Source organism: Cynocephalus volans, chromosome 10 (genome assembly GCF_027409185.1).
Source record: "Cynocephalus volans isolate mCynVol1 chromosome 10, mCynVol1.pri, whole genome shotgun sequence".
NCBI classification, from domain to species: Eukaryota; Metazoa; Chordata; class Mammalia; order Dermoptera; family Cynocephalidae; genus Cynocephalus; species Cynocephalus volans.
The window spans coordinates 128081208-128099565 of record NC_084469.1 but is presented as its reverse complement, the minus strand read 5'-3'; the positions used below and the strand labels follow the sequence as shown (position 1 = coordinate 128099565).

At 43.7% G+C, this 18358-nt stretch overlaps 1 protein-coding gene across 6 annotated transcripts; it reads left to right on the top strand.

Annotated features, from left to right (window-relative positions):
* Positions 1–231: 231 nt before the first annotated feature.
* Positions 232–18292, top strand: ZNF821 (zinc finger protein 821). 6 transcript variants are annotated; one of them, XM_063110924.1, is made up of 9 exons: positions 233–583; positions 1237–1299; positions 2735–2822; positions 4141–4257; positions 11456–11581; positions 14175–14320; positions 15005–15109; positions 16171–16337; positions 17322–18292. In XM_063110924.1, the coding sequence occupies exons 4-9, from the start codon at positions 4218–4220 to the stop codon at positions 17974–17976; spliced, it is 1239 nt and encodes a 412-aa protein (XP_062966994.1). In that variant the 5' UTR covers positions 233–583; positions 1237–1299; positions 2735–2822; positions 4141–4217; the 3' UTR covers positions 17977–18292. The 6 variants fall into 6 exon arrangements, with proteins under 6 accessions (XP_062966998.1, XP_062966994.1, XP_062966993.1 ...); XM_063110923.1 differs by having other exon boundaries at positions 2705–2822; XM_063110928.1 differs by lacking the exon at positions 11456–11581 and having other exon boundaries at positions 232–583; positions 2705–2822.
* The last annotated feature ends 66 nt before the right edge of the window (positions 18293–18358 follow it).

Here is an 18358-nt window from a genome sequence, read left to right as displayed (position 1 = left end):
TAAGAAACCAGGATCGGAGCTGATAGGGTGGAGTTTACATGCCCAGGAAGGTTTGGGGACGCTGAGGGGCTGAGAGCCAGAGAAAGGCCGAGGAAGGTGTGAGGCTCCGGGGTCTCGGGGGCTCCGGGATGCCGGCAGGCCCCTCTCCAGCGTCTGTGATCGATGCTCCCTGGAGTCCCGCCTCCTCAGACCCCGCTCCCTCAGGCCCCGCCCACAGCACCGGGCACACGCCGGGGGAGCAGGGAGAGAGACCGAGCTGGAGACGGGGGAGGAGGAGAAGAGCGGCTCGTGCACGCGCCCCACTCGCTGCGGGTGCGCGAGCAGCGCGCTCCCGCCGTCCGTGTCGCCATCTTTTTCCCCCTCCGTCTGTCTGTCTACCTTTGGCTTTGTCCGTCCGCAGCACCGCCCCCCGGTTCCCCGCCGCAAGCTTGGCCCGCAGCCGCCCTCCGCCCGCGGGGGCCAATTCCCGGAGAGCCCCGGCCCGGCCGGCTCTCGCTGCGGCCCGGGGCCCATTGTCCGGCGGTCCGTCTGTCCGGAGGCGGGGCCCAGGGAGCCGGAGCGCCGCGGAGCGCTGAGGCGCCGGGTAAAAACACCCCCGAGTCCTTCCTGCGGAGCCCCGCTGAGGATGCAGGGGCCCCTCGCCCCCCTCTTGGTCGCCGGTTGTCGGTCCTTTTGTCTGTCCGTGTCTGGGGAGGGGACCGGGGGCAGCCCAGGCTCACCCGTCCGCGCGGCCCAGCCCCCCTTTCCCCGGGCTTCCAGCCGCGGCCGTGCCTCTTAATGTCCTTCCGGCGGTCTCGGGCGCGGGGGTGGGGGGAGGGGGATCTGCGCCGCCGCCCTCCCCGCGTGGGCCCTGCAGGGGCTGCCGGGCCGCGGGTCCCCGGCCTCGCCGGGCTCCGGCTGTGGGACTGCGTCTGACAGGCTTGGGTGGAGCTGGAGGAGGGGAGCATGGGCGTGGGAGAGCAGACCGGGGGGGATCAGTCGCCGCGTCTCGGTCTCACAGAAAAGCTTCTAAATTTAGATTTCGGAGAAGACCGGGTTGTCTGAGGGTTTGTCTGAGCCGCCTCGGAAAACCTCGGGCTCCTGTAATTCCTGGGAATTTACCTGTGCTCGCGCTTGAAGCAGCCAGAGGGAACATCCCGGCTGATACACAAACGCTCCAGACCCAACCCAAGGGAGGACAGGGTGAACGGTGAGGCTGCTACGTGACCGGCTTTCTTGTCCTCTCCTTTTTGTCAGATACAAATCACTTGGATTCAGTCGAGTTTACTTTGCTCCGTGGGAACTGCACCAGAGCTGGAGGTGGGAGTGCACCCTCTTTTCATAAAGCTGGGATTTCACCCGTTTTTTCTTGCTAAAGTCTGTGATGTGCAGTAGAAGCTGCAACCTATTACTTGTGGGAGAGCAGAGACTGTGTTCAGGAGAGACGTTGCACCCTCTCCCAAGGACTCAACCTTGTTCAAGATGGACAAAGCTGTCTTCCTCTATTAAAAGAGTCCCTTGTAGACCCGACCCCCACCGTTTACCTTTCTTCCCATCCCATTCTCTTCTGAATATCCCATGTTCAGGCAGCTATTCATTTACATTTTTTGTTTGGTTTCAAATTTGGCCTTAGAAACTGAGGCACTGCTAAACGTGAAATGGAACGAGTGAACTTTAGGGCAATATGTCTATAGGTTTTATTAACTTTTACTGCCTATAAAAGTTGTCTAACCTCTGAGCTCTTGCTTTGTGGTCAAGAGTGTCTTTTCAGTGCCATTTATTTATTTACATATTTATTTTCAAGAGTCCGTAACCTTACAGGCCTTTGGGGGGGGAGGGGAATGGGGAGTTTTTGTTGTTATTGTTTTTGTTTTGAGGGAGGGGAGGTATTTGTTTAGTTTTCCCTTGATCCCTCAGGTGTGAAGTCCCATTGGGTACCATCTGGTCAGTTCCCTATTTTGCCACTAGGAGGATTGTGAGATGCTGTGGACACTGCCGATTTAAATATGCAGATGCTCATCTCTGTCTTCGGACTTGTAGCTTTAGTATTGAACTCTTACCTTGCCAAAATGATCTGAATGGAGCCTGATTCAAATTATTTGGCCTTCCTTCAGAAAGGACCTTATTACCTTAATCTCTAATGGTATAGGGTTTCTTTCAGGGGTGATAAAAATGTCCTGGAATTTCTGGTGATGGGGAGAAAATGTAAAGATTAATCAAGATTCTATTTTTTTTCCTTGTACAATAGAGAGGTGTATTTCGGAATTTTTTTTTTTTTTAATAAAAGATGACTGGTAAGGGGATTTTAACCCCTGACTTGGTGTTGTCAGCACCACGCTCTCCCAAGTGAGCCAACCAGCCATCCCTATATAGGGATCCGAACCTGTGGCCTTGGTGCTATCAGCACCACACTCTCCCAGGTGAGCCACGGGCTGGCCCTGTATTTCAGAAAAATTAATAGACAACTTGTGTTTCATTCAACTTTCCACTTTGTGATTCCAAAGATGTATAAGAAAAGATCCAAAGTGTGATATTCATTTACTGCTTTCATTAATAAAATAATTACTTGATTAGAAAGAAATGATATACACAAACAAAACTTAGAACAGAGAACACATATCATTAGCATTAGCACTCAGTATACTGCCCTCTAAATAGTAAAAGTTGATTTTTACTGTACACATTTGGAGGGTTTTTTTGTTTGTTTTTTGTTCTTTAATTAAAGGTCTGAAAAAGAACTGTGTTTGATATGCAGATATGATAGAAGACTGCCTGAAAGCTGCTTCCTTTGCCACTTCCTGTGGAGGCCTGTCTTTGCCATTTGCGGTTTCTTTCTTCTTTTGGTAAGGGAAGGCAGGATCTGATTACAGGTTTGAGGTCCTTGCTAGCTACACAGATGAGTTAGTTGGCATAACAGGAGGTGAATCTTCATTAACTGGAGTGCAAAGTACAGCTAGTAGTTGCCTCTTAAGGCAATAAGCTACAATTTCATATTTACTTATTCAATGTGAGTATAATTCAAGAAGGCAAGAACTGAAAGAAAACTAAGAGGGTGACCAGATCCACATTCCTGTCTTTGGTAGGATAGAGAATCCATCTCTTTTTATTCTATATCTGTTTGTTCATTCACTCTATATTTTTGAAGAAAATGTGACAGCTTGCATTACTAATCCATTCAGATTCTCTAACAATGCTATGGCTCAGACAGTCTTTCTTGTCGTTAAACTAGGAATCTCCAAGCTTAAGTATCTTAAGTCCCCTTCTGTATCAGGGGGCAATGCATGTCTCTAAAGCACTTTGCATTAGGGAAGCTTTTCTCTTTGTTCCTTCCACTGTATTCTTTGCTACCCAGAGGCTGAATTGAGGAGAGGCTCTAAAGTTGTTAACTTTGAGTACTTCTCTGGAACACGTGAACAGGGCCAGGTTGGTGTTTCGCATTGGGGTGTTGAATTAGTACTGAACAATGTGGATGGCCTGTGACTCTTCTGATGAGAGCCCATCTTCAACACTGGAAGTTTGATTTACTGTAATACCCTGTCATCACTGTGCCTGCATCATTAGGTAGAGGCTCTATTTCCTGTACTGTTTTCATTTACATATGCCTAAGAGTTCTGGGATATTCCTCACAAGAATGTGATGCCTTTGTTACCTCTAGACAAGATAATTTCTTGAAAAAATGTCTGGAGGTTCCCACTGGTACAGCTTGTGTGGCTGGACTTTTAGTGGGCATGTGACATCTGAACTGCCACCCTGTTTGGCTTCCTTTTGCTTCCTTTTACAATTCATGGGGGTTATCCCTTTGAGCCCACAGTTCTTCTAACCCTGGCTGCCTGAATTTTGTTTCCTTTTCTGTCCTGTGACCTTGATCATGATCACTTAACAGTATTCTGGATTCCAAAGATGAATTTAGAGTGGAACTCTCTAAATCCTGTGAAGGAGTCCTCTCTTAAACTTCTTGGACCTTGACATTGTGCTAGAGATTTATTCGTTTCTTTCCTTCTTTTGTTCAACTATTTATAACTGGTGAGTTTTATAAGCTGGGGAGCTATTTTTAGTCTTTTTATCTTATAATTTTATATAATTTCTTGGGAAAATGACATGTACCAACAATGTCCTTTTTATTTATTTTATTTTTTTAACAGTATTCTTTTTTTATTGTAGGTTAGCACCTTACAAGGAGGTAGTAACATATCCAGTTGCGAAACTGGGAAAGGCCAGAGCTCTCAGATCAGGGAAACATGTCCCGTCGGAAACAGACAAATCCAAATAAAGTTCACTGTGAGTACCAGGCTTTGTTTTTTGGAAACTGGGAATGCTGAGAGTTGGGATGGAAGAGTAACCTGAATTTAGGGTGAGAGGCTCACACTAATTTGTGAAGAAGAAAGGACTAAAGGTGTTGGACATAATGAATTTAAAGTGTCTGGTTGCTGGAGGTGTTAGAAACCTGTCTTAGGAGTATGTGCACTTGATTTATTCTTAATATTCACATTAACAGTTATAGGAACCTACTCTATGTAAATCCTTGTGCTAGATGTCAGGGCTGTAAAACTATATAAAAAATATAAGACTAGGCCGGCCCGTGGCTCACTCGGTAGAGTGCGGTGCTGATAGCACCAAGGCCACGGGTTCGGATCCTATATAGGGATGGCCGGTTTGCTCACTGGCTGAGCGTGGTGCTGACAACACCAAGCCAAGGGTTGAGATCCCCTTACCGGTCATCTTTTAAAAAAAAAAAAATATATATATATATATATATATATAAGACTGTAATGTAGTCTCAGAGATATATATACACACACACACACACACACACACACACACACACACACACACTATATATATATATACATACAGATAATATATGCTAAGTGCCAAATAAGGATACTGCAGACTATGTGTACTAGAAGTTAAGAGGAGGAAATTAAGAGAGCCATGAACTGAGGTAGCAAGAGAATGCTTGACAGAAGAGGCCCTAGACTGTGAACTTGAACTGGGCCTAAAAGGGTAGAAAGTGGATTTAAGAAAACAAAAAGGGGCCGGCCCGTGGCTCACTCGGTAGAGTGCGGTGCTGATAACACCAAGGCCCCGGGTTCGGATCCCATATACGGATGGCCGGTTCGCTCACTGGCTGAGCGTGGTGCTGACAACACCAAGTCAAGGGTTAAGATCCCCTTACCGGTCATCTTTTAAAAAAAAAAAAAAAAAAGAAAAAAAAGAAAACAAAAAGGAGAAGGGAGAAAGAAAATCAGGTAGAGAAAATGATATGAGCAAAGATGCAAGAGGGAATGCACATGATACGTTCAAAGCACAAGGAGACTTATATGAAGCAGAAGTTTCATTTTCCAGTCATAGGACTTGAGATAGGACTTGACATTGGAGATGTTTAAACTCAGCATTGTGGAGGCCTGAATGCCAGGCCAAGTTCAAACTTCATTCTGTAGATTATAAGGAGCTATTGAAGGTTTTTAAGCAGGGGGAGTGGAGTGACATTTAGAAAGCAGTGTTTTGGTACAATGAAGCAGTGTGTGGGATGGATCACATGAGAGAGAGACTAGAAACAGGAAGACCAGGTATGCACTATTGCCTTGCATTGTTTCTCAGCAGCTTCATGGGCATATTTTACTTCAGAAATTAGATTTTAAACTTCTAGAGGGCAGAGACTATGTACCATATATATTTCCTTATATATCTCTCTCTACTTCTAGTACTGCTCATAGTGGGTATTCAAAAGTGGCTTATTAAATTAACATTAATATCTATGCAGACTTGAGATACCCATTTTCCTATGATCTGGGAAAATGTTTCCTATGCTCTTGCCCAAATGTTCATAAAAGAGACAAATAGGTCCCTATTACTGAGCACTGACTGAGTAAAGTGCACCACCATTTGAAGAGAATTCAGAGGTATAACATGAGAAAGATTTTTTTTTTTTAAAGCAAAAAACCTACATTTGAGAGGATAAATTAGTCAGAGAGTTAAGAGAACTAAAATGCATTAAAAACACACTATATGCCAGGCACTATGTACTTTATCTTATCTTATTGGGTAATTTCAACAGTAAGAGAGAAAATAGGATGAACAGAGGAATTAAGAGGGCTTTGACATCTTACAGATTAATAAGATAAGATAGCAAACCTCCATATACAATTCATTCTTCTGTTTAAGTCCTGGAAAAGTTGTGTAATGTGGAACCAGTTGAATACTTCTAGGAGTGTATTCTGGAATAGGTGGATGTGCAAGTCTACTTAATATAAAGATGAGTGGTTTAGGAAGGATTTAGAAATTGCTGCTAAAACAGTAAAATGCAGTGGGCCTGAATGTGAGGATTGTCGGGGAGATCAAATGAAGTGTCTCTAGCGTAGGTCATCCAACATGGTTTGGGAAGATTGTCTTCTCCTCTCCGGTTGAAGATGAGTATTGACAAAAGATACGAATGTGACCCCAAGAAGGCAGGGCAGGGTAGATGATGGGTTCATAAATAAGGCAATTATTAGAGTTGGGTGTTTGTCTATAAAAGCCACCTGTCCAAAGAGACTGGTTAAGTTTGAGGAAAGTAGCTGGTGGGGTGATGGCATGATTGTAGTGAGGCCAGGGAGCTGGTAAAGGTATGTATGGCCTATGCATCTCCTCCCACCATAGTCAGTCAAAGCCGAGATGAGCTGGTACTGGAGTAGGAAAACAGATGGACAAACAGGCCATGGAGGAGAGAGGACTATTACATATCCACAGTTGCAGAAATGCAGTTACCAGAGTCAAGGGGGTGCACACTGTATTGTGGTGGAGTGGGTGGAACTTTGCAGGGTCTTTGGTGGTGACCATTAAGAGGGCCTTTACTGTGGGGCATTGAACACAAATGTTTAGCTGCAGCTAAAGAGCAGGCCCCCAGGGAGGGGCTGTTTTCAGTGATGCTTTTGGGCAGAAAGCCATGAAGGCTTCTCAGGTGATGGACTAAGCTTGACCAAGGAAGAAAAGACACTGATATTTGCTGGCTTCTGAGGGCCTTCTACTTATTTATTATTTGGGGACTGAAGCTGAACCCTACACTTTTCGAAAGATCGTCTTCTCATTGCCCTTGACAATAATGGCAAGTAGAAGTAGGTAATTTTAGTTTTCTGACCACTTGAATCCTCTGTCACCTTGCAGTGAAATGGAACCAATCAAATGTATTGAATTTAATACTGCTTGTCTATTTAAAGTAAGTGGAATGGACTTAAGGTCTGGGAGGCAGGAAAGTCTGCAGAAGCTTTGCTTAAATGTCATAGCCAGTTGGCACTCGAGCAGAGTTATGGCTGAGTTTCATTAGATCTGCCTTCTGGAAAGAAGAGGATTGAGTGGCATGAAGCTTAAAAGCCCGCCTAAAAGGATATATCAAGAATCTCACTGCTATAGCCCAGCAGCATTTGTCAGATCCACTTTAGATGACGACGGGCAGGCTGCTTTGGCACTTCCTTGGTTTTCCTCAGGACTGTTTTTATATCTCAATTACCGGCATGATCAGAAACATCCAGACAAACTCTTGTGTTTTGCCCGCTTCACTTCATTAATAAACTCAATGCAGAGCTTCTGGAATAAAAGCGCAGAATTGTTGTTAGTCATGGAGAAACTGCTGATAGGCTGAAATCTCTGTTTTAGACCTTCTCCCCATCTCCTGCCCTGTCTCACCCTCTTCTGAGTACAAACTTCTATCAACTGTTTCCAGAGAGGTTGAAAATACAGCACCTTGTACACTTTCATTTAGTGTATTTGAACTAAGCAAACCACTAGGAAAAGGAAAATTCCTTTTTCTTAAGATTTTTGCTTTCAGATAGCAAAATACACGAGAGACTAAAAACTTTCAATTTAAAGTAAAGGCTTTTCACAGAGAAGAGGAATAAAAGCTGTTAAAGTCCTTTCTCTTCTGAAAAGTGCTGCTTGTTTTGTCTTCATTCATTCTGCTACCATCCTTGTGAGGTGAATGGCTGTGTTGCCAACATGTGACAGCACCTTGGGTTACAAAGACTGTCAGGTAGAAATGGGATCCTAAGCTCACTCCCAATACTAGCCCATTCTTTCTGAACTCAGCATCTGCTCTCTTAGAGAGTATGTTTCCGCCGCTTTACTTAATTTCAGTCAGCCTGAAATTGTATTTAACTGCACCAAGTACCCAAGAAAGAATTGTAAAAGTATTTGCCTTCTTTATAACTTTTATCTGTCTTGTCATCTGTTCTCCAAACTTGTTCTCCAAGGTCTGAAAAACCTTGGCCAAATCAGAGACTAAAAAAAAAAAAGAGAGAGAGGTGCAACTTTGCTTTTTATTGCTTTTTATTGTGGAGACTTGATGACTCTTTCTCAACTACTAACAGACAAATAAATACCCACATTCAGTAAGATGGTTGCCCTATATTAATATTTGGGGAACAGAGGATTTTTTTTAACCTATACTAAAGTCTCAAAATAGAAGGAAGTAATAATTCTACATTATAAAAACAGGAATTTCTATAACACTTCTTAATCACTAGTATCTCGATGGGTCACATTATACTTGAGTTAACATGACATACTTTTAGCAAGTCTCACTACCTTCTTATGAAAGGATAATTCTAGACAATCAGATTTAGAGATTAGGTAAATGATGACTACTGGAAGATCATTCACATATCTTTTCTTATGAGGTCTGCTAAAATCGCTTCATTTTTTATGGTTTTTACATATTTTGCTTTATGGTGATGTTTAAAATAGGAATGGCTGCTGGTAACACCAGGGTCCAGGGTTCATCCCTGTACCAGCCAGCTGCCAATAAATAAATAAATAGGAATAGTCCTGAGGAATAAAGTTTACCTTAGCCTTTTTCCCAAGTCAGGACTAGAACACAATATAAGAGCACAGCTTTTCTTTCCAAACTGCCAAAAAGGAATGACAGAATAAATTTATCCCAATTATCCTAGGTGAGATTGCCAGTCTTAGATAGGGAAGTTGTATTGAACAGACTCCTCTCTGTTCTGTGAAGACCTAAACATTTAGACCACATCAATAGAAAAAACTAAATTTTGAGCTCAAGTTCATGGAGAAGGAATTGAATTACTGGCTCATCTTGAAAGATACATGTCCTTTTAGATGTCTTTCTACTAATCCAATGGTGATTTCCTGTTAGGAAAAGTAAAAAATGTATAGTTTATTTTATGTATGTTAAAAGCCTAGCTGGTTTCTGGCAAGGTTTCTTTAGAGACCAGAAGTGTCACTGATGAGAATGGTCTGCCCCTTGATAATTATATGCTAGTACATAATTTGTTCCTTAGTGCCGTGTCTGCCCATGGCCCCTAGATCCAAAAACTTGCACCTGCCCAGAAAAATTAAGTAACTATTCCAGTTGGCCATGGTCTTATGGCTGCAGTGGAACCAACATGTAGCAATTAAATACTTTACTTCTACAAAGAGGGAAGAGGAAGCACTTCAATATAGAATTCATTTTGTGCTTTATCTAGCAGTAATTTATATCCAATGTACCATCTTGGATATTGTGAAGATGGAATCAAAGCAACTTATTTTTTCTTTACTTGAGGGCTGTGTAGCTAGGAGTACACTTTAACACTAACCACCTCCATTCTCACCCACGGTATGAGTCATAATAGCCATAATGTTACTCTAATCCGGGCATGATAACTCATGACGTGGTATCAGAACCATCATTTTTCCTTTTGTCATTTACCGGCCCTGATAATGTTATTTTGATATTTGAGTTGTACGTATCAGTTTCTCATGGTATGAAGGTAACACAAAGTCTAGCATCAGAGCCATTCTTCTCACACAGAGATAAGCATTTATTTTCAGCAAAATCACTCTGATGAACCTTCTGACCTTCTACTTACATCTGTACTAGAAACCAGTTTAAAAATATAGACATTAGCTGGGCCGGCCCGTGGCTCACTTGGGAGAGTGTAGTGCTAATAACACCAAGGCCGTGGGTTCGGATACCTATATAGGGATGGCCGGTTAGCTCACTTGGGAGAGCGTGGTGCTTACAACACCAAGTCAAGGGTTAAGACCCCCTTACCAGTCATCATTTTTTTAAAAATGTATATATATAGGCATTAGAGCTGGGCAGACCTGGGTTTGAATACTTCATTCCTCCGTAGACTTTAGTTTTCTCCTCAGTAAAATATAGGTAGTAATACCTACCACATAGAATTTTGCAGAGAATTAAAGTGAGGTAACAACTATAGATAAAGCACCTAACATAGAGCCTGTAACTAGCAAGTGGCAAATAGTAACTATTGTTAGTGTTTAGTACTTAGAATATAGTAGGTGCTCAATGAATATTTGCTGAACGAATGACCAAGTCAGTCACATGAAACCTACTCCACATCAGTTCTTTCACTGCCCACGCACTAGTAATGCAGGTCAACTCACCAGTTTGTTCCTCCCACATCATTGTATCCTGTCTTGGAACCTGGGCCTGTTTACTTTCCTTTCTCTCTTCAATAAGGAAAGGCCTGGTCTATTGTCAGACATTTCTCTAGAGCTTTTTATTACTCTTGCTAGCTGGGGAGTGGGAACTATAGTTTCCACTCTGACTGAGATAATGGAAACCTTGAGAAACCCAACTCTCTTTTCTCCTATTCCTGGTCTCCTGGAAATAAAAGAGCAATTAAATGTTAACTCTTCAATAACTTCATAGATCCCACGCAGAGTTCATCAGAAATAAATTAAAAATCTAGTTGGGTCCAGGGCTTTGGGATGCTACATTTAAAAAAAGACTACATTGGACCAAGGAGACTAGATGAGTATTATTTGTTGTAAATTAGTCAGTGTGTTTCAGGAAGGATTTTCCTCAGCAGAAATGAGTTCATAAATGAGTTATGGAGAGAAGGAGGTCATAATATCTGTTCTCTTTCTAGTCCATTATTCAACCAATTGTTGATTTTCTCATGGTTGATTCTGATAGACATTAGAAAGAAAGTCAAGGAAGAATTTCCATAGCATGTCTTTGAAGGATGGTAGATGAAAGATGGGATTGGAGAGGTTGTTGTTTAGGATTATGTGAAATACTTGTTAGTAGTTAGAGATAGACACTGAGTTAGGACCATAATGTTAGTACATTATAGTACAGAGATTTTGCTCAGATTTGTTGCCCTATCTTCGTCCCACCACTTTGTCTCTCCCTGCCTGTATCTCTCCAATCCTGATGGAAGTTGGTAAGTGGAATTGAGATTCTGTAGTTAAATTTGTGAAGTAGCAATTGATCACCTTTTGAAAGGAGTCAAGACTAGGAGGATTTAAGAGAAGCAAGCAATGCTTTCTAGAGCATCTGCCTTACTGCCCACGAAAAGCAGCTGCACCCAGAAGTCGTTGGAGGCAGCAAGCTGACTTGGAGATGAATGACCCCACCACAGGGGTACCTGCCTGTCTCCTACCTTTGAATGGTCTGACCTTCCAACCAGCTTGCCTGGGGATGTGCTGCCCAGTTGGTGGCCTGACTGTTTTTCCTTGTGACCACCAGGGGATCAAGTATTTGCTGGGCTAGAAGAGCAAGCCCGCCAGGCGATAATGAAAACTGATTTTCCTGGAGACCTTGGCAGTCAGCGACAAGCTATCCAACAACTAAGAGATCAGGACTCCAGTAGCAGTGAGTTCTGCACCTTCTGGTAATGACTCAGGGCAATGGGAGAAGAATTATCGAAGTGTGTGTGCTCTGGGGATTGTGCATGGGGGTTGGGAGGAAGACATTAAAAAGGAGATATGTGGATCCTCAGTATCTCCAAAGGTGTTCTAAGGTGTGTGGGCATATGCTTGTCCAGAAAGAGAGGACAGGCTTAGCATTATGTTTTTTTTAATTCATGTACTATAGTTCTTGGCACAGTGCCATACACAGATAGGTTTGTGATGGTTGTGATAGGCAGGGATATAGGAATAATTAATTAGTGCTCAAGCAGCCTCTGAGTTAGGTCAAATGAAAAGAAAAAAAACCCTGTCTCCTAGGATCTATTTATTCATAATTAATAAAATGTAAGGGCAGCATTAATGAATTCTTGTTTGAGGGCCCAGTTTTAATGTTACACAAGAAGATTTGCTTAATGATATAGTAATGGGACTATGCAGCATATAAAATGCTGAAGTCAAAGGCTTCCCACACCAGTGCCTTAAGTAGATCCCTGTGGTTAAGAGGTGGCAAAGATAGTGGGTGTTACAGGTTGAACCTCATGGATTGTCTATTCCATGACTTGCCTGAACAAACACATTTTGGATGTGTTATTTTCTAGGAAGGTTTGCACACTTTCTTGATCTCACCCACTTGATATTGGTTATCATTAGCGTCAATTCACAGTAGTGACATTTCTGATTTTTCTCCGCATTTGAGGCATGGGAGAGAACAGAGGGCATGAGTTCTGTAACCTTCTAGAAACTTGTTTCCACCCAAACTAATTAATTAGTTTCCATCCAAACTAATAATTAACCAACAATGGAAACAAAAAATAATTTAGCAACTAATTGCTCAGGTACAGAAAAATTAACCCCCAAATTTCCAGAAAACCTATGGGAGCCACCAGTTTCTTGAGTATGGGTAGGAATAGGAACATCTACAAATGTCTGATAGGTTTCTATTCAGGAAAAGATGCATCATCCCTGTAGACAGCACACCTATTTTTTTTTTTTTTAATATTTCTAGTAAAGATATATATTTGGATTATTGATAGATCACAAAAATGTATTTGGTACAACATTGTCTTAGACCACATTTGCAGGTATTCCAAATAAGAACGTGGTGAGAAAACATGGTATGATCTAATCTGTGCCACTTCTTTGTTATGAGATGGATTCAAACAAAGGAAACTTTGGGCTGGGGAGTAAAGCATACATACCATAGATCTTTCCAGAACCCAAATCCAGTCCACCAATTGACTGGAGTATCTAATACAGATATATGTAACTACTAGCAGATGACCTGGTTAGACTTTCTCATGAAGAAAGGGAATGTAACCAGTTTTGCTGAGTAAGAAAGGAAATGTAACAACTGGTGTTGCCCAGATACTGGTAGATTAAGAAGTTATGCAAGGGATAGTACAGAAAAGATAAGCAGTACTGTTAGGTAGGAAACTGAGTCTCACTGCAGATGCAGAGAGCCTGGGAGACTACCCTGTTTTTCTCTCTTGCTCACATCAGGCCCAAGAGTCCAGGATCTAGGTGGGGTTAGAATAGGGCTGGAGTCTGACAGCTTCCCTAGGTTTGACTTCCTCTTGTGATCTTTAAGGTACTAGCACTTTTTGTTCCTTTCAGAAAGAACTCCCTTTCTTAAGGGAGAGGAAAGAGGGTTAAACCTTTTTTTTCTATTTTATAAGTAATAGAGAAAAAAATCATCTGTCTTTCAAATTCCCTAGCCATAGGCTGACCTCCCCAGAGCCACATCCTGCCCCCCAAATGAAAACAAACAATTCACACTTTAGTCACAAGAAATTATATTTCATCCTAAAGCAATGAATGGCCCATTCCTTCCACTTAAAGTATTCAGTTGTCCGTCAGATAATCCAAAGAAGCAACAGAAACAATGGAACTTATTTAGCTTAGAATGCTGCATTAGTAGTAGAGTAAGAAGAGAGTGAATTAGATACCACTACAAACTACCTGAGGCTTGGTTGCTGTGCTAATTTCTCCACTATCATGAACCACCCTTTCCCTATAAAGCATTATCATTTTTAGCTAATTTACTACTGCCTCCTTTACTGATAAGAGGGAAGAAAAACTCTGGTGTTTTGTAAGTGCACTTGGGTTTGTTGGGAGAGAATAGATTAGTGGAGCTCAGAGCAGAATGGAGAAATTGTGCAGAGGAGTTATGGAAAGAAGGAGGTAATAATATCAGTGAGAAATGTAAATCAGAGGTGGTGTGTTGTGGGAAAGAGTTTGGTGTGAAGTGTGATTTGAAGAGTGAGATATTTCAGAACTGTTTAAGAGGGATTATTTTTTTGATAAGGTAGAGGGCACAATAACCATTTTCCAATGCAGTTTTGCCTTAGATTTTCTCTTAAGTGTGTACATGGCATGATAAATAACATCAATAGCTGGTTTCCATTTAACATGATTTGTACCCAAACGAGCACTGATACAAACTATACTATGGAAGATCTGAAAATGTTTTCCATTATAGCTGCAGACACTAGGGTGGATAGCAGCTCAGGATGTATTCATACAAAAATCAGAACAAGTGACCAGTTTATGTGTTCCAGGTGACAGTGAGGGTGATGAAGAGGAGACCACACAAGATGAAGTCTCTTCCCACACATCAGAGGAAGATGGAGGGGTGGTCAAAGTGGAAAAAGAGTTAGAAAATGCAGAGCAGCCTGTTGGTGGGAACGAAGTGGTAGAGCATGAGGCAAGTGACAAATGGCTCCTGGTCTGGGAACACCATGCCCTTCCACTCTGCCCTAATGCTTCTCATCCATATGTAACAGTCTTGCCTCTGACAGTCTTCTGGGCCTTCACATAAAATCTCTTCCTTCATAGCTTCAGAACCCACACCTCAGACACACAGTCCTCATCACACCCAGCTTTCCTTTTCCACCCACATACTACTGCAACCATGGACAGCTCTCCTTCCTAAAGTGCCCCACTTCTTTCCAGCCAGAATAGCCACCTTTGCAAAATAAGAAGCTTACTTCCTGAGGTGTACTCTTGAACATGCATGCAAATTTCAGTTGAAGTGTTACCTGAGGTGTCACTTTCTCACTAAATTGTTTCCTGAGGATTCCTGCTAGGATCGTGGCAGGAGAGAAGCTAATCCTTTCTCTGCATAGTTTACCTTAGGGGGAAAAAAAATAGATAGCTCTCTCTGGGGCAAACCTGCATCCTCATGGCAGGAAGCCTTGGAGAAAATGAAGATGGAAGCAAATTTAATTCCCCTTCGGTTATTACCTTTTCCTTTGCCCACAACGGGAAGCTAAGAGTAACGTTGATATCAGATTGTGCTCCTTTTAACACGATTCCTTGTTATAAGAGGTGAGGGCAGGGAAAAGACTACTGTAGAGACTTAATGAGTTGCCTATTTGTTGAATTGCAGGTCAGAGAGAATTTGAATTCTGACCCTTTGCTTGAACTCTGCCAGTGTCCCCTCTGCCAGCTAGACTGTGGAAGTCGGGAGCAGCTGATCGCTCACGTATACCAGGTATGGCGCAGGGAGCTGTGTGCTCTGGAACAGGAACACTGGCAGCTAGTTTGTAGCCCAGATCCTGCTTTGGCTTTTGTCTCTGGCTCCTGAAGGAATCTTGGGTTGTTGCTTCCATTAAGACTCTGATCCAATCCTCAGAGCGTTTTAGAGAATAATGGGGATATGTTGGGTAAATACGTTCTTGTTCTCAGGCAAAAACACTGTGAAAATTAAGTATCATATTTTTTTCTATTATTTAATGCATATTTTAAATAGTGAAAGAGAAACTAGCATCTACTAATAACGAGGGTGGGCTGGCCCGTTAGCTCCATTGGTTAGAGCGTGGTACTGATAACACCAAGGTCCAGGGTTCAATCCCTGTACTGGCCAACTACAAAAAAAAAAAAAAAAAGACAGCTTTGTTCTAAAGAAAAAAATTAGTTAACATAAATGTTTCTTAAATACCAGTGAAAGTTAGTGTAAATGAGGGGATCGTAATAACATACTTCTGTGTTCTTTTTATTCTGATTCAATTGCAGGGCAATACATTGACAAGGCAGCAGCACACTTGGCAGCCTGGGTTGTACCATAAAGATAGTTCATGAGGAGTATTTCTTTGGAAGACTGTCTTAAAAAGATGGAGAAAGGGCAGGACATAAATACCGTTGCATAGCAGTATTCCCAGCCAGCCTCTAGATTTGGCTTTCATGGCTCCCTTAACATGCACTTGTACCTACACAATGTGAGCCAGGGAGACAGGAAGCATGATCCCAAGCATGAACTCCTTTCAGGCTCTGGAGAGGGCTCTGGCACCCCACTGCTCCTCAGGCCAGCCATGTGTCCCAGAGTGTAGTCAGAACTTAAACTAATGAAATCTGAGCAATGGTCTGAATGGCCAGGACCTCCTTCTAAAGGCCCACTAAATAGAGACTGATTTTTCCAGGGGCTAAATAGAATAGTTGCAAGTCCCTTGTTCTGAGACTAAGGAAAGAGGATATTTCGCAGGAAATAGTTTCTAAGTGGGTGCAGACTGTCCTAGAGATAGGGCAAGATTGACATATTAAGGCTCTGTTTTACAGCACACTGCAGCAGTGGTGAGCGCCAAGAGCTACATGTGTCCTGTGTGTGGCCGGGCCCTTAGCTCCCCAGGGTCCTTGGGTCGCCACCTCCTAATCCATTCGGAGGACCAGCGGTCTAACTGTGCTGTGTGTGGAGCCCGTTTCACCAGCCATGCCACTTTTAACAGGTTAGCTGGGCACCCAATGCTGTTGTGCTTGGAGCAAATTACTGGTTGTGGGTTCTGCTTTCCGAAGTCAAAACAAAGGCTAGGGCCAAGCCCGTGGTGCACTCGGGAGAGTGCGGTGCTGGGAGCGCAGTGACGCTCCTGCCGTGGGTTCGGATCCTATATAGGAATGGCCGGTGCACTCACTGGCTGAGTGCCGGTCACGAAAAAGACAAAAAAAAAAAAAAAAAAAACAAAGGCTAGAGATAGGCAACACAAAGGCAACTGATTCATGACCATTTGGAAATACAAGTAATGAGGCTAGAAAATATGCCCATTCCATTAGATATCTCCAGAGGGAAATTAATTCCCATTTCTTTCCCTATCAGAGTAATATTTTCAACTAGAAAGAGATGTTGGGAAGTCCAAGAACACTTATGATAAAGCATGGAGAAAGAAGTTTCAGGGTGCTGAGAGGACACTGGTATGAGGACATAGTATCCACTAGTGTCCTAGGAAGACTGGAACTATGTGAACATTGTGTCCTTGTCCCATTTGCCTAGTATGTAATGCAGAGTCTGCCTTTGCATAGCAAGCAGTGCTAGGGGAGAAGCAGGTGAGTCAATGAATTGCACCATGCCAGAAGGAAGTCTTCACAACCAGGACCCTTCTTTCCTGTGGTAGGACTGCCCCTACACAGCTTTACTAAACACCATCCTTCTAGCTTGAATGAAAACTTCACATTGTAAGGGTTTGTCTGATTTCTGGTGGGTTGCTGTGGCAGTTGGCTCATTCTCTAACTCGAGGTGGGCTTTAAGACTTGATAGCCACCCTAGCCCAACGGAGGAGAAGGGATTCCGAGATGTAGAAGCAGTCTCCCAAGCTCTCAAACTGACCCCTAGTGGTGAACCTGGGGCAACTGTCCTGGTAGGAAAGGAGTAAGTCAGGGCTGGATAGCTGAGCCTTGCTTGAAGGAAACAGTAACCAACCAAAATTTTTGCTTTCCAGTGAGAAACTTCCTGAAGTACTTAATATGGAATCCCTAGCCCCAGCCCACAGTGAGGGCCCCTCCAATGCTGAGGGGAAGGACACTGCCTTTAGTCCTCCGGTGTACCCTGCTGGAATTCTGCTTGTGTGCAACAACTGTGCTGCCTACCGTAAGCTCCTGGAAGCCCAGACCCCCAGCGTGCGCAAGTGGGCCCTCCGTCGACAGAATGAGCCTTTGGAGGTACGGCTTCAGAGACTGGAACGAGAGCGCACGGCCAAGAAGAGCCGGCGGGACAATGAGACCCCTGAGGAACGGGAGGTGAGACGCATGAGGGACCGCGAAGCCAAGCGCCTGCAGCGCATGCAGGAGACAGATGAGCAGCGGGCGCGCCGACTGCAGCGGGATCGCGAGGCCATGAGGCTGAAGCGGGCCAATGAAACCCCGGAGAAGCGGCAGGCCCGGCTCATCCGAGAGCGAGAGGCCAAACGGCTCAAGAGGCGGCTGGAGAAAATGGACATGATGTTGCGAGCTCAGTTTGGCCAGGACCCTTCCGCCATGGCAGCCTTAGCAGCTGAAATGAACTTTTTCCAGCTACCTGTGAGTGGCGTAGAGTTGGACAGCCAACTTCTGGGCAAGATGGCCTTTGAAGAGCAGAACAGCAGCACTCTGCACTGAATCACACCCTCCTGCCTGCCCTCCTACCCACCCACCCACCCAAGCCCATGGGATCAGTGCTCCAGCCACCCACAAGGTCCAGTCTTTGCTGCCATAGGCAGGCCCAGGTTTGTTGCAGGTGGACCTGTGCACCCCTTGCATGTGGGAGCAGGATGATGGGGTCGGGGGACCCAGCTCAAGGCAGCTGTGGAGATGGCAGCAGGCATTCCAGAGAACTGGACTCCCCAGCCCACTGCTGCAGGCCGTTCTTATAGGACTGTGGGGCCCCAGTGTGGCCCATGAAGTTGTGGGGGCAAATAAATTAATTTTATCTTTACTGGCCCTTTCCTGCTTTTCTCTCCATTTCATTCTAACAAACAAAGTGATGTAGGAGAGACCTACG

Coding starts and splice junctions, on each gene's coding strand:
- ZNF821 (XM_063110925.1), top strand. CDS start 4,218: ATGTCCCGTCGGAAACAGACAAATCCAAATAAAGTTCACT. Junction 4,258..11,455: donor AAATCCAAATAAAGTTCACT/GTGAGTACCAGG, acceptor TGTGACCACCAG/GGGATCAAGTATTTGCTGGG. Junction 15,110..16,170: donor TGATCGCTCACGTATACCAG/GTATGGCGCAGG, acceptor TCTGTTTTACAG/CACACTGCAGCAGTGGTGAG.